At 34.5% G+C, this 12,299-nt stretch overlaps 1 protein-coding gene across 2 annotated transcripts in view; it reads right to left on the reverse strand.

Moving 5' to 3' along the window:
- Nucleotides 1-12,299, reverse strand: part of LOC143230395 (ethanolaminephosphotransferase 1-like) — a 68,771-nt gene that overhangs the window by 32,421 nt on the left and 24,051 nt on the right. For both annotated transcript variants that reach the window (XM_076463896.1, XM_076463897.1), the window contains 3 exons: nt 4,678-4,870; nt 3,497-3,759; nt 2,911-3,022 (listed from right to left, as the gene is read on the reverse strand). In XM_076463896.1, coding sequence (XP_076320011.1) covers nt 2,911-3,022; nt 3,497-3,759; nt 4,678-4,870 — 568 coding nt within the window. The remainder of the gene's footprint in view (nt 1-2,910; nt 3,023-3,496; nt 3,760-4,677; nt 4,871-12,299) is intronic.

Genomic DNA, 12,299 nt, shown 5'->3' on the forward strand with positions numbered 1-12,299 from the left:
TTTCCTACAATGTTTGAAGCACCCAAAATATGTGACAAACAAGAGGAATAACTTACAAATTTCTAAGAAAGAAATACATATAGCTTTGCAATGATTTAAGTTATAATGGAATTTAAACAAATTTCAGAAGCTCACAGTCAAAGTACAAAAAATTAGACCTAAATAAAAAGAAGGTCAAAATTAGACTAATATAAAACTTCTCCAGTCTTTTATACCCACTTATATGCCCTTAGCAATGTCTGTTTTGCAAATGTCTCCACCTTCATCAATGAACCCTCTAGCCTGGTACTGTATATAAGCATTTCAATTAGATAATGTAATCACTTTTTTTTTAGACTTTCACCAGCTCTTAGTGGGGAAATAGGGCAGGAGAGTATCAGTGGAGGTAAGTATTATTGGAATTACATTTTCAGTTTCAGAAAATGTTAACTTCCAAAACACTTATCATTAACTGACAATATAGTTAGAATTCTAAACTGAAAAGGTGGAGGGGCTGGTGCAGGTATGATCCAGAGAGAAAGTGTCTGCATAGAACAATGGTATCAAGATAAAAGTGGAACACAAGAGGAGAAACCACTCTACATCCAGAACATGATAAATTCCTGTATCAAGGGTGGGAAAGTAGATCATCATTATAGGTTAGCCCCTACCAGATAGCTGAGGTTCTACAACTGGGGATTAGAATTAAGGGGTCTTGGTCCTTATATCTCACATTGGTGGTTAGGGCTATTGGACCACAGTATCATAGATGCATATATACTTTTGATTTGATCCCAACATGCAGTCATGGAGTGATATGTTTTGCACCAATGGAATCATGATACGTAAGCAAGCAACACTGAAGTAGACAAATTTTTTCCTCCATCTGAAGAAGAACAAAAAGCAACATTCCAGGTTCAGAAGATGGGATCATTTATGCCATACTCAACCAAAGGAATGGAATTCCTCTGGACAGGAATTATGAACATTCATCCTCATTACCCAACCACATGAGCAAGGAGTATTCCACTTGCCCCTGGAATTAAGAAAATATGGAATTGAGAGGATATAGTAGACCTCCTTTCATGAACAATATACAAAACCAGCTGATCAAAGAAAAGGGCTATGCACACCCCAACCAGATAGTCTAGTGTCAAATTTGAACTGTAATTAACAGCAAACTTCCATGGATGCTGGTGCCAGTCCTACTGACATCTGTGTAAAACATCCAAAGACCTAAGTAGGAGGGTTTTCAATTTTCCCTCTCCTCCAAGAGTAAAAGAACCCCCTATAACACTTTGAAGGAAAAACTTCTGTCCACCACCTGGACACTGACTGGAAACTGGGTGTGGTAAGAACTTCCTAGTTCCACTAGTAGGACCTGGGATGTAGTGTGCACCGAGAAATCCTGAGAGACAATACTTTGTAAACAGTGCAACAAGTGAACAAAATCCCCTAATTTTTGAAGTCACCTTTAGGTTTAGTCATGACAGTCGATGATAATATGGTAATCCCACCTAGATGGTTTTATGAAACACCTAATTTCCACAAAGCATATTGCAACCAGAAGTAAGAATAATCAAATTTGTTGCTAGTGTAGTATTGGATTGTTTATTTGTTTTGCTTTTGAATTTTCATGGAAAACTACATGAAGACTATCATAATTTAGCAGTGCAAAACTAGAGGGAAGACAGTTAGTCATCCCCACCCACTGCCAACTCTTAAGGCTACTCTTTTACCAATGTATAGTGAGATTAGCCATCACATTATGATGCCCTAATGATGCTTGAAAAGGCAAGCAGATTTGGTATGACAAGAATTCAAACCTGCAACCCTCAAACTGTAGGTTCCCTAACCATCTGGTCATGCCTGGCCCAAGAATTGGATTGAGACAAGTACACTTGTCTGGGCAACACTCACCACGAAATGGGATCCACTGAAAGCAAGATGTAAGAGACCCTGGAAAATAGAGGCAAGACTGTGACAAAACTATATTTCCTCCTTATAATCCAGCAGATGTTAAAAATGGCCATGGGGCAGGGGGTAATTTCCAGAAGAAAGCTACTTGGGCAAATAAAGAATGTGAGAAAAAAGCAATGAGAGAAAACTGAATACTGGCCTGTAAATTGTCTCTCTACTGGTTAAATGGCAAGTGCAACAAAAGACAAATGTGCTAAATCTAATGAGATGTAACTCAGAAGATACCACACCTGTAAAGACCAAAATATGCAAATGGATATTTGGGAATCCACCATACACAGTTGGGATAAACACCGAAAGAGGAGTTAAAGTTGGTCATAACACTTCCAAACCTGACAGGCCCAAACAAATCATCAGATTATAATCGACTGCAATGGAGAGAAAAAGATGGAAAAAGAATTACAGAGATGGATGTATCCCCTTCCCTAGTTGCAAGAGACTTAGAAAAACTTATCAAGATACAGCAGGACCTACAGGGAGAGAGAGAGTCCTACAAACATGCCAACAACTCCAACTTATAACATAAACATGTCATCAATCAAAAAAATATACTTTTATCAGAAGATGGAAAACCAAGACAAGCAAACAGACAATGGAGGGTACAAGGTATATCAATCTCATCACATAAGAAAACAGTAAATCTTCCACTTCAACCAGAATGTGTGCTACCAGTTTTATTGGGGGTGGGTATTTTTTACCCCATCAACCCTACTGGGTCATTAGGCCACTTTCAATGTTATCAGTTAGTTATTTGGACCTTATTTACTGCCAAAATCTTTAAAGCTGTCAATGTGTTGAAACTCCTTGCCATTACTAATGATGTGATTAGCTGGAATAAAAAAATGTGCAGCACTTGACTAGTTATTGTGTGGCTACTCAGCTCAGAGGGAACACTGCTCTCAATATTACTATACAGATATATGCATTAAATAACACCAGATCTATACTTACCATACAGTGATATCTCAACAATTTCTCCACTACTGAGATTTATAGCAGGGACTAAAAACTTCCAAAATTTGTAGGACTTGAAGTAGGTGATAAGATAAGCCATCAGCAACACCTATAAAAAGAAATATTAGTTAGAAATACATCCAATATTCTAATATTTTTTGAAATAGCACATACTTTGGATACAAAGTTTGTATATTGCTGACAATTTTAAAGCATTTCAAAGAAATTGAAATTTTACTTTTTCAACAATTTTTATACAAGATTTTTTATTTGTCATTGGAAATGTGTAGCATGGCTCCAAAGACAATAAGCAAAAGAAATGAAAACTCTTACTTAAATCTCAGTCACCAATAAATTAGTTTACTTTTGTTTCCAGATCTTCTACCAGGGATGAAAAAACGTTTGTAGCATTCTACCACTTCCTACATTTACTCCTTAAATCTTTTGAACAAGAATTACTAAAACCTGATAACACAGACTATGCTTACAGAAAGTGATGAATGACCAAAGATTTTAGTTACATTTCAAACATGTCTACAAATCACTATAATACTATGCAAGATAATAAAATCATTAGACTTACAAATTGTGAGATGTCATAGCCCCAAGGTAAATAAAGGATTCCTGTATTGTACTTCTCCCAGTGTGAAAGCAAAAAACAGATGTGAACATTCCACAAGATAAAAAACACATGTAGAGGACTACAGCTGAAATCCCCACAGCCAAAGACAGAATACAAACATGTAGGCATAAAGAGAGAGGCCCAACTGTCCATACCATGATCCATGAGTTCCCCAAGAGGTCCACTGGAATTAGTTCTTCTAGCATGTTTCCCATCTATTCCATCTATTTTTCAAAAATATTTGGGGACTTTCACTTCAATTACACTTAGTATATTGAACATTTCATTCTAAAGCTATATTATTCCAACATTACTTAACATAGAAACTCACCGACTTCCTTCTGGATCAGAGGGGTATCATTCATATTTTTTGCTCTTTCCCTTCTTAAGTAAAACTAATTTACTAAATTGTATTCATTTTAATACATACTTACTAAACAGTTATATTTGGTTAAAAGCATGATATAATTTGATTTAGTTTTTATCTTTCTTTAGTTGTGAAATTTAATGTTGTGAGATACTGTCTTAAAAAGCATTAAAAATACTTAAATCCAATGTCAGAAATAAAAAAATGAAATGTAAGTTATATATATATATATATATATATATATATTTATTTGGTAATCAAAATTTAGAAAATCCTGTCCTAACTGTTCAGACCACATGCTCTGTCATCATGAAAAAGTGGTAAAGAAATGCTGTTGTAAAAAAGACCACTAAATGAAAGAGAGAATCGGATGGAAGGCACAACTTGAATAATTATACTTTCTATAAATATAGAAATATAAACCTACATTTTGGGATGAGCAGATAATTATACAGGAACAGATAAAAGTTTATAAACTAAACTCCTCAAAGCTACAAAGATATAAAAGTTGTAATTTGTTTTTTCTTTACAAATGACATTAAACAAATGTTACTTAATAACAAAATACCAATTCTAAAACATTCTTGAATTACAAATTGTTCAAATAAATGATTTATTATCTTTATTTAATTCTTTAAACTTGATAAACAGGTATGCACTCAACATCTCAAAATTTACTCTTCTGTCCAAGCTGGGTGAAAAAATGAGCTGGATAATTGGGCTACAGCATATACATCGCATACCCAAAGCAAAGCAGAAACATCTACATACTAACCTAAAGTATGGGCTAGGAAATGGTTTACAGCACACACAATCCACACCCAGGAGGGAATTGGGGGGTAACTTGGATAATCATCACTTGAGGCACAGAAACTGTAGTCATAGAATGCCAATAGCAGAGCATTTGTAACCGTCAATAAAAACCCAACTAATGTTAGTAGGTTTGGAGCTATCCATGGTGGAACAAGCTAAAAAAAAAGAAAAAAAGACAAATTAACTATAAATGTGTTCACCAGTCTTAACTACTCTACAACCTTGTTTCCTCTACACTTCAGCTATTAAGCTGTCAATTAAAAATCTCTATTTTAATGGCATTCCACCTTTTTATTAGCATTTTAAACAATATACTATGATAGCAAAATTATTTTTAACCTGTTAAGATATTTTAAAAAGGAACATTTCAATTTTTTATGTTGATGCAAAGTAAACAATAACCATCTTAAATAAAAAATTGTACACATTTTTTTTTTTATTTGCCTTATTCCAAACAGCATACATGGTTATCTAGCATAACATGCTTATATCAATGTATCAACAAATGAATGAATGGCAATAAAAAATTACAATACATAGAAAAGTGTTCATATGTGGTAAAAACTGCACTTTGTAACAAACAGACTGTGAAGAAAGTTTTTGAATCCTGGGTTATGGAATGTTATATAAATATAAACTAATGATGAGTAATGAAAAAATATAGCAGACGTCACTGGAAATATACAAGTAATGCCAACAAGACAAAACAGTAGCATCATAGAACAAAGGTGTGTCACTAGCTTACAATTAAGATATTGAATGATTTTACCAACAATTAATGATGCTTAATTTTCCCTGTATTAACTACTACTTTAAGAACAAAACAATAAAAGTTTGATATAGTTATCTTACTTGTTATGTTTCAAGTTACAAAAGTCTTATATAACAATTAGATCTTCATTACAAAATTCATGTGGCCAATAATTTGAAAATATGTACCATTAAAAGTGCTGTTTATAAAGTAAAAATTAAAATTATGCATTGATTATAGGACAAAATATTTTATTTAGCAACCCTTACCTAAATTTAAAACAGTTTGAAACAATAACATTTAGTGGTATAAGACATAATTTCATCATTAAAAGCAATTTAACGTGCATTTATTTTTAGAAAATAGTATGCAAACCATTGATTAGACTGTTTGATCAACAGGCACTACCTGTTAAGATAAAAAAAAGAAATTACATCAAAAGTTATAAATCTGATAACATGATCTGCACTTAAATTCTAGAAGTTCAGGCTTTGAGTCTGTAATCAACCATTGATTATATGGAGAAATGAAAAATATTATACAAAATGCCATGAGTTATAATCACATTAAACTCAGTGCACTGTAAATTAAATCTTATATATTAAAATCTGTATTTCTGTAGTCAAAACTTTACACTAAATATATCACTAATCAGTTGACCGTACATGTGAGAAAAAAAATGTTCTCATTGTGTGTAAAATTTCACACATAGTAAACTATATAATTTGATTAAAAAGTTTTTTGGAATGTTCCCTAGGTGTGTCATTTATACTGTTTATCACTAACTCAATACAAATTTCATTCCTTAATATAATTTTTGAGAAAGGAAAAGAAATTTTATCATAGTTTGAGCAACACCTGAATATTAAGGTTTGCTTTCACAAATAATTTTCAGTTCATTCTGTACTCAAGGCAACCATAATTACCTACATAAGAATTCATTTTCTCTATGAGACATAATATTTGCTTTCACAAATAATTTTCAGTTCATTCTGTACTCAAGGCAACCATAATTACCTACATAAGAATTCATTTTCTCTATGAGACATAATACTGGTGCAATGATTCAGAAAAGAGAAAACTGTTTGTATTTAGTAAAGTATTGTTTCAGCATTAACAAGCTTGTGAAAACCCAACTGAAGAAACAGATCTACTGCACGATGGAAAACCTGAAAATTTTTGGCTTATTTTTCAACTGACCAAAAAATAAGGGTGACTGGAAAAGTCCATAGAGGATGTAACAAAATTTTTAGTTTTTCTTGTTCCTGGGCAGAAAGTGTTATTTCCCAATTGCTTATGCCTAAAGTAAATGGAAAAGACCTATTTTTCTCTTCAAACTTTGCTTTTGTGACATGGGTAATGAAATTTTCAAATTTACCAATTTTCCAGAACATTCCAGGTAGATTCAGTGCTGAGTAGCTGAGAGAGAATTTTCTTAAACGTACAAGTATTTTCTAGAATTTTGTAGAGCTTACGAGCATTTTCAAAAACCTTTCAGAATTTTCTAGAATTTTCCATAATAATATATATACAGGGGTTCACCACTTCAGTTTAGTTCTAGCTGCCTATGTGAACACATAGACTTATCTGATTTTATCAGAGATGGCATCAAAAAGCTGCAAACATTCTCCAGATGCATTCTGCTCTGTATGTGGCCAATTTATCACAACGGACTGAGTTCTCTGTGGGGAAGCACAATGTCAAGTGTAAGCCACTACTGGACCTCCAGAAGGTGTTGTTTTCACCACTGCACATAAAATTGAGTCTTATGAAACATCTTGTCACAGCTCTTGATAAGGAGTCTGCAGCCTTCAAGTACCTTTGAGACTTATTCCCTAAGTTGTCTGAGGCAAAGGTCAAAGCTGGCATCTTCATAAGACCACATAAAAGGAAGACCTTGGAGTGCACAGAACTCCCCAAGAAGCTCAGTAGCAAGGAAAAAAAATGCTTGGCGCAACTTTGTTCAATGGTTCAGGGCTTCTTGGATAATCACAAGGCCAAAAATTGTGTGGAACTGGTTGAGGCTCTAGTGAAGAACAATGGCAAAATGGGCTACAGGATGTTTCTGAAAGTCCATATTCTTGATACTCATCTTGATAAATTCAAGGAGAACATGGGAGCACACTCGGAGAAGCAAGGCAAGCACTTCCACCAAGATATACTGGACTTTGAATGCCACTAACAAGGAGCGTATAACGAAAACATGATGGGAGACTATATTTGGGGGCTGATATGTGAAAGTGATTTATATTAAAGTAGCAAATCTCAAAAAACTACTCACTTCTAAACATTTTTATATAACTTTAGTATAAATACATGTAAATCTTGATTCATATGTTGTTTTATTCAAACCTTATGTAAATGAAAATAGGTTAATTAATAGGTTAATTTCTAAATTTCATTATCCAGGTCACTAAAACAAAGTTTGAAGGAAATAATGGTCATTTTCTGTACTTTTACAACATAAGCAATTAAGAAATAACACATACTATCCAAGAACAAAATATGTGTTACATAGTGTAATCAATGAGATGTGACACACAATGGATTTAATGTCACATAAAAAATCAATGATTACCACCACTTACATGAAACTGTCTCTGCTTTATACTTACAGCAAACTACAGGTATCAATGGAATGGAAACACTATTGCTGATGAACATGTTTCTTTTGAATATGATAGCATCATCAATCTACATTTCTAGGATTTGTTTTGAAACAATATCTCTGTCACTTTACAAAATCATAAGTTTGCTACTACATTTTGACTATAAATAAAGAGGTCAAACTTATCAAGAAAGAAATGCTGGAAAGGAGTATGAATATGGATTCGATGCATATTTAGGTATATACCAGATAGCATAATTGATTGATTTTACCATTCCTACATATGCAAGACAGGTAACAATCAATCATTAGAGAAAACTACTAGTGAAAAGTTATCAACCTTCCTTTCCTTATAGAACTTCTCAGACAGTTTGAAAGCAGGTTCAGTCTGTTAATAAGACAAGCTCTAAAGAGCTTGTACCTTTTTCTAAGACATAATTGTAAACTGTTTTTACAAAATGAAAATGAAAACCTGTGATTTTAGGTACAACATGGAGACATGATAAATCCTAGCAGTTTTAAGTACAAGCTTAGACCTTAGATTTTCTAATAGAGCATTCCTATCAGTCATGAACTTCAATAAGCATGCTAACCAACTTAGAATAATGTGTGATAATTTAATACATTCCTGCATTTACTCCTTCCTTAATAACTGAGTTCAAGGTATGGCCAAAGCATAGCATTAACTTTTGTTCATAGTACTAACAACTTTCACACAGTTGGAAACATTGCCTGACACAAGTACTTTGATATCATTTAAAATATTCCAAGTTTACAGACAATGAGTAACAGCATGAGTTACAACTTCAGCAGTGTGAGGTGATGGAAGTTCATGCTTTTAAAGAATATAGCTTTGCAAAATCTAGTTTTGATTTATGAAAGAGTCAAACCAAGAAACTGGTCATTTGTTCTAGTAAAAATGTAATGACTGCATCACTTGCCTTAGAGTGAATCTGTTAAAGTTTTCTCAATGCTGGTGAACAGTTTTGGAATGAGATTTCCACACAATTCTTTCATTGATGGCACTTGATATTTTAGATCAAGTGGTTCAAACAACATTACAAAGCCAGGTCCTTCCACAGTCTGTAGTGAATGCATACCCTTAATTATGTATCAGGTCACCTCTTAAGTAATAATGTATGGCTTTAGGTTCAGAAAAAGAGAAAGGATTTCAAATGTTTTTAATGTTCTTTAATCAATAATGTATGTTCCATTATTAATAATTACTTCCTTCCAATAATTCACAGCTTCTGAATGCCACTTCTGTAAAATTATTGGGGTTTGGAGGAAAGAAATGTAGAGAGGGTAGTTTTGACATCTTTATGTGCTCCAAGCTCTTTTTCCAGCAAGGTAGTTCTGCAAACTTTGGAATAGATAATGATCAGATTGGGCAAGGTCTGGAGAATAAGGAGGATGTGGAAGTTTTTCAGTCTAGCTCTTCAATTTCTGTAGATGTGATCCTTGCTGTATGGGGCCATACATTATCCTGGTGTAGCACACTTTTACGATTGCTCAAAGCAGGCCCCTTTTCTTTCAGTGCAATATTCAAGCACTCTAACTGTTGACAATAGAAGTCTGATTGTTACATTGAGTGGCAGCAGCTCAAAGTGGATCACACCAATAATATCCTGCCAAATGCTTAACAAGACTTTCCTAGGGTGGAGGTCCATTTTGGCCTGTGCTTTAGCCAGTTTACCTGTACTGAACCATTGTCTGCAGCACTTAACATTTTTATAATACATCCACTTTTCATCTTCAGTCACTAATCTGTCCAAAAAAGGTGAGTTACTTTCAGCAGAGTGCAGAGAAGTGCTCTAAGGTTAACTTCTGTCAAATCATGGGAGATCCATTTTCCAAGTTTTGACATCTTTCAAAGCTGTTGTAGATAATAATCAACTGTTAGATAGGTTGAATTAAGCTTTATGCTAGTTCTTCAACTGTTACAGCACAATCTTCATCAAGTGCAGCCAGCAGCAAGTCATCATTAAACTCAACAGGATGACCTGAACATGGCACATCATTTAATTTGTAGTTAACTTATCTAAACTTCTGAAACCACCCTCAACATTTTCTTTCATTGAGAGACTCCGCACCACAAACACCATGAATGTTTCATGTAATTTCTACTGCACTATTGCCTTTTTTAAAATCATAAAGCATTACATGCCTAATGTGACCCTTAGGCACATCCATCTCTATAAATACTTATTTGATTAATGATCTGAAATAGTGGAGTTGGGTTAGTTACTTTTATTTGTCTGAACATTTTATACATGTTCTATTACTGTATTTTTATTTTCAAAAAGTTAACATTCTCCTAAATTGAGAATGTATTTCAAAAAATACCTCTTACACGTATAGCTACTGCTTGACTTATAGGGTTGCTACCTTTGCCCCCCCAAGCACTGGTTTGATTTTTTTTCTTATTTGCTACAGGCAATTGCTCTTGGTAATATTTATCATGGTACTCTCCACCTACATGCATTCTCTATCTTTGTACTGTATATAAACAGCTCATTAAGATAGTGTTATCACTTTTTCAGGACTGACTCGATCCCAGTCTCTAACACTGGCTCTTAAAGGAAAGAGAGGAGAGTGTGAAAGGAAGTAGGTATTATTGGAAATACATTTTTGATTTAGAAAACTTTTAACTTCCAAAATACACATACCTCTTATTTAACTTATAGAGTCTCACATTGTTAAGGTGTAGGGGCCAATGAGATTATCCATACAAATAATTGGTACCCTAGTCAGGGAACATACTACATCCAGAACACGTATACCCTTCACCCAAAACTGAATTCTTGTATTATAGGTGGAATTTTAATCACTATAAGTCAGTCCTAACCACTTGGTTGATTGGTTGTTTAGTGTTTATTGGCACAAAGCAATTGGACTATATGCACCAAACAGGTGGTAAAAAGTAAAATTAGTAAAATATGTAAAAAGAAATCATGCTAAAACAGAACATAGTCCAATTTTCACATTAAAACCTTAAATAGAGTTAAAAAGACCAATAGCTCTTAAAAATTTAAAAACACAACTAAGGTGAATATTATCACCCTCATCAATAACACTGACCAATGTCAAGGGCGAACCCACCATAAAAATATATTTAAAATAGTGCCATCGCTCTCGATTGTAAGGATGACATGACAGTAAGGTGTGTGTTTTTGTGACTTAAGTGCCACACAGACCACACATTGATGCATCAGTACAGGAATAACAGAAAGTGGCAAGTTGAAAAACTGTGACCAATGCATAGCCTAGTCAGAACAACTTCCTCCTTACAGAAGCAAGGTGGCCAAAGAACAATAGAAGGTTTGATTTGGAAAAGTTTATTATCACATTGTTTATTCAGAGTTGACTGCCAACTGGCATAAAACCGAGCCTGGAATACAATATGGTAGTCCACGTATGGGACAGGTATGGTGATGATAGTACCACAGCAGACTGACTTAGCTACAATATCAATGAGCTCCTTCCCATGAATGCCAATGTGGCCTGGTATCCAGAAGTAGAAGATAGAGAGAAATGGGTCATTTGGTTTTGAAATGGGAGAGAACTGGTGTGAAGTGATTCCAGGGCTAACAGCGAGCTAAGCAAATCAGTATAAATAGTACAGTTCATGTGCTGCATAGCTTCTATGTGATCCAGGGCAAGAGAAATGGCATATAATTCAGCAGTGAACACAGAAACTGTAGAGGAGATTCTGTGTGCAACAACTGAATCACAGCAACCATGTCAGAGCCCACAGAGTCACCTGATTTCAAACCATCTGTATAAATGGGAATGGAAGGATGGTTCGAAAGATGTTTGGCAAATAGAAGGTGATACTTCCAAGCAGGAGTATCTGCCTTCTTCAAATGACTCGGAGAAAGTTCACATTTGGGGATAGTAATTAGCCATGGCGGAATGGGCTGATCTGTGGATACTGCTATGTCATCGAATGACAGACCCAATTCATCCAACTGCACCTGAATATGAAGGCTAAAAGGAACAATGGCAGACTGTTTATTATGAAAAAGTGTGGCCCACTAAGGAAGGAAAACACAACCTCATGTGGGATGCTGTGATAAAGGATGAAGTTTTGAAGCACACATTAAAGACAGTTGCAAATGACATAGGTATAAAGGGGGTTCAAGGGACTCTGTGTACAAACTATGGACTGGAGAAGTGCAGAAGGCCCCTGTGCAGAGCCAAAGCCCCTGATGGTGAACTGATG

Source organism: Tachypleus tridentatus, chromosome 10, assembly GCF_004210375.1.
Source record: "Tachypleus tridentatus isolate NWPU-2018 chromosome 10, ASM421037v1, whole genome shotgun sequence".
NCBI lineage: Eukaryota > Metazoa > Arthropoda > Merostomata > Xiphosura > Limulidae > Tachypleus > Tachypleus tridentatus.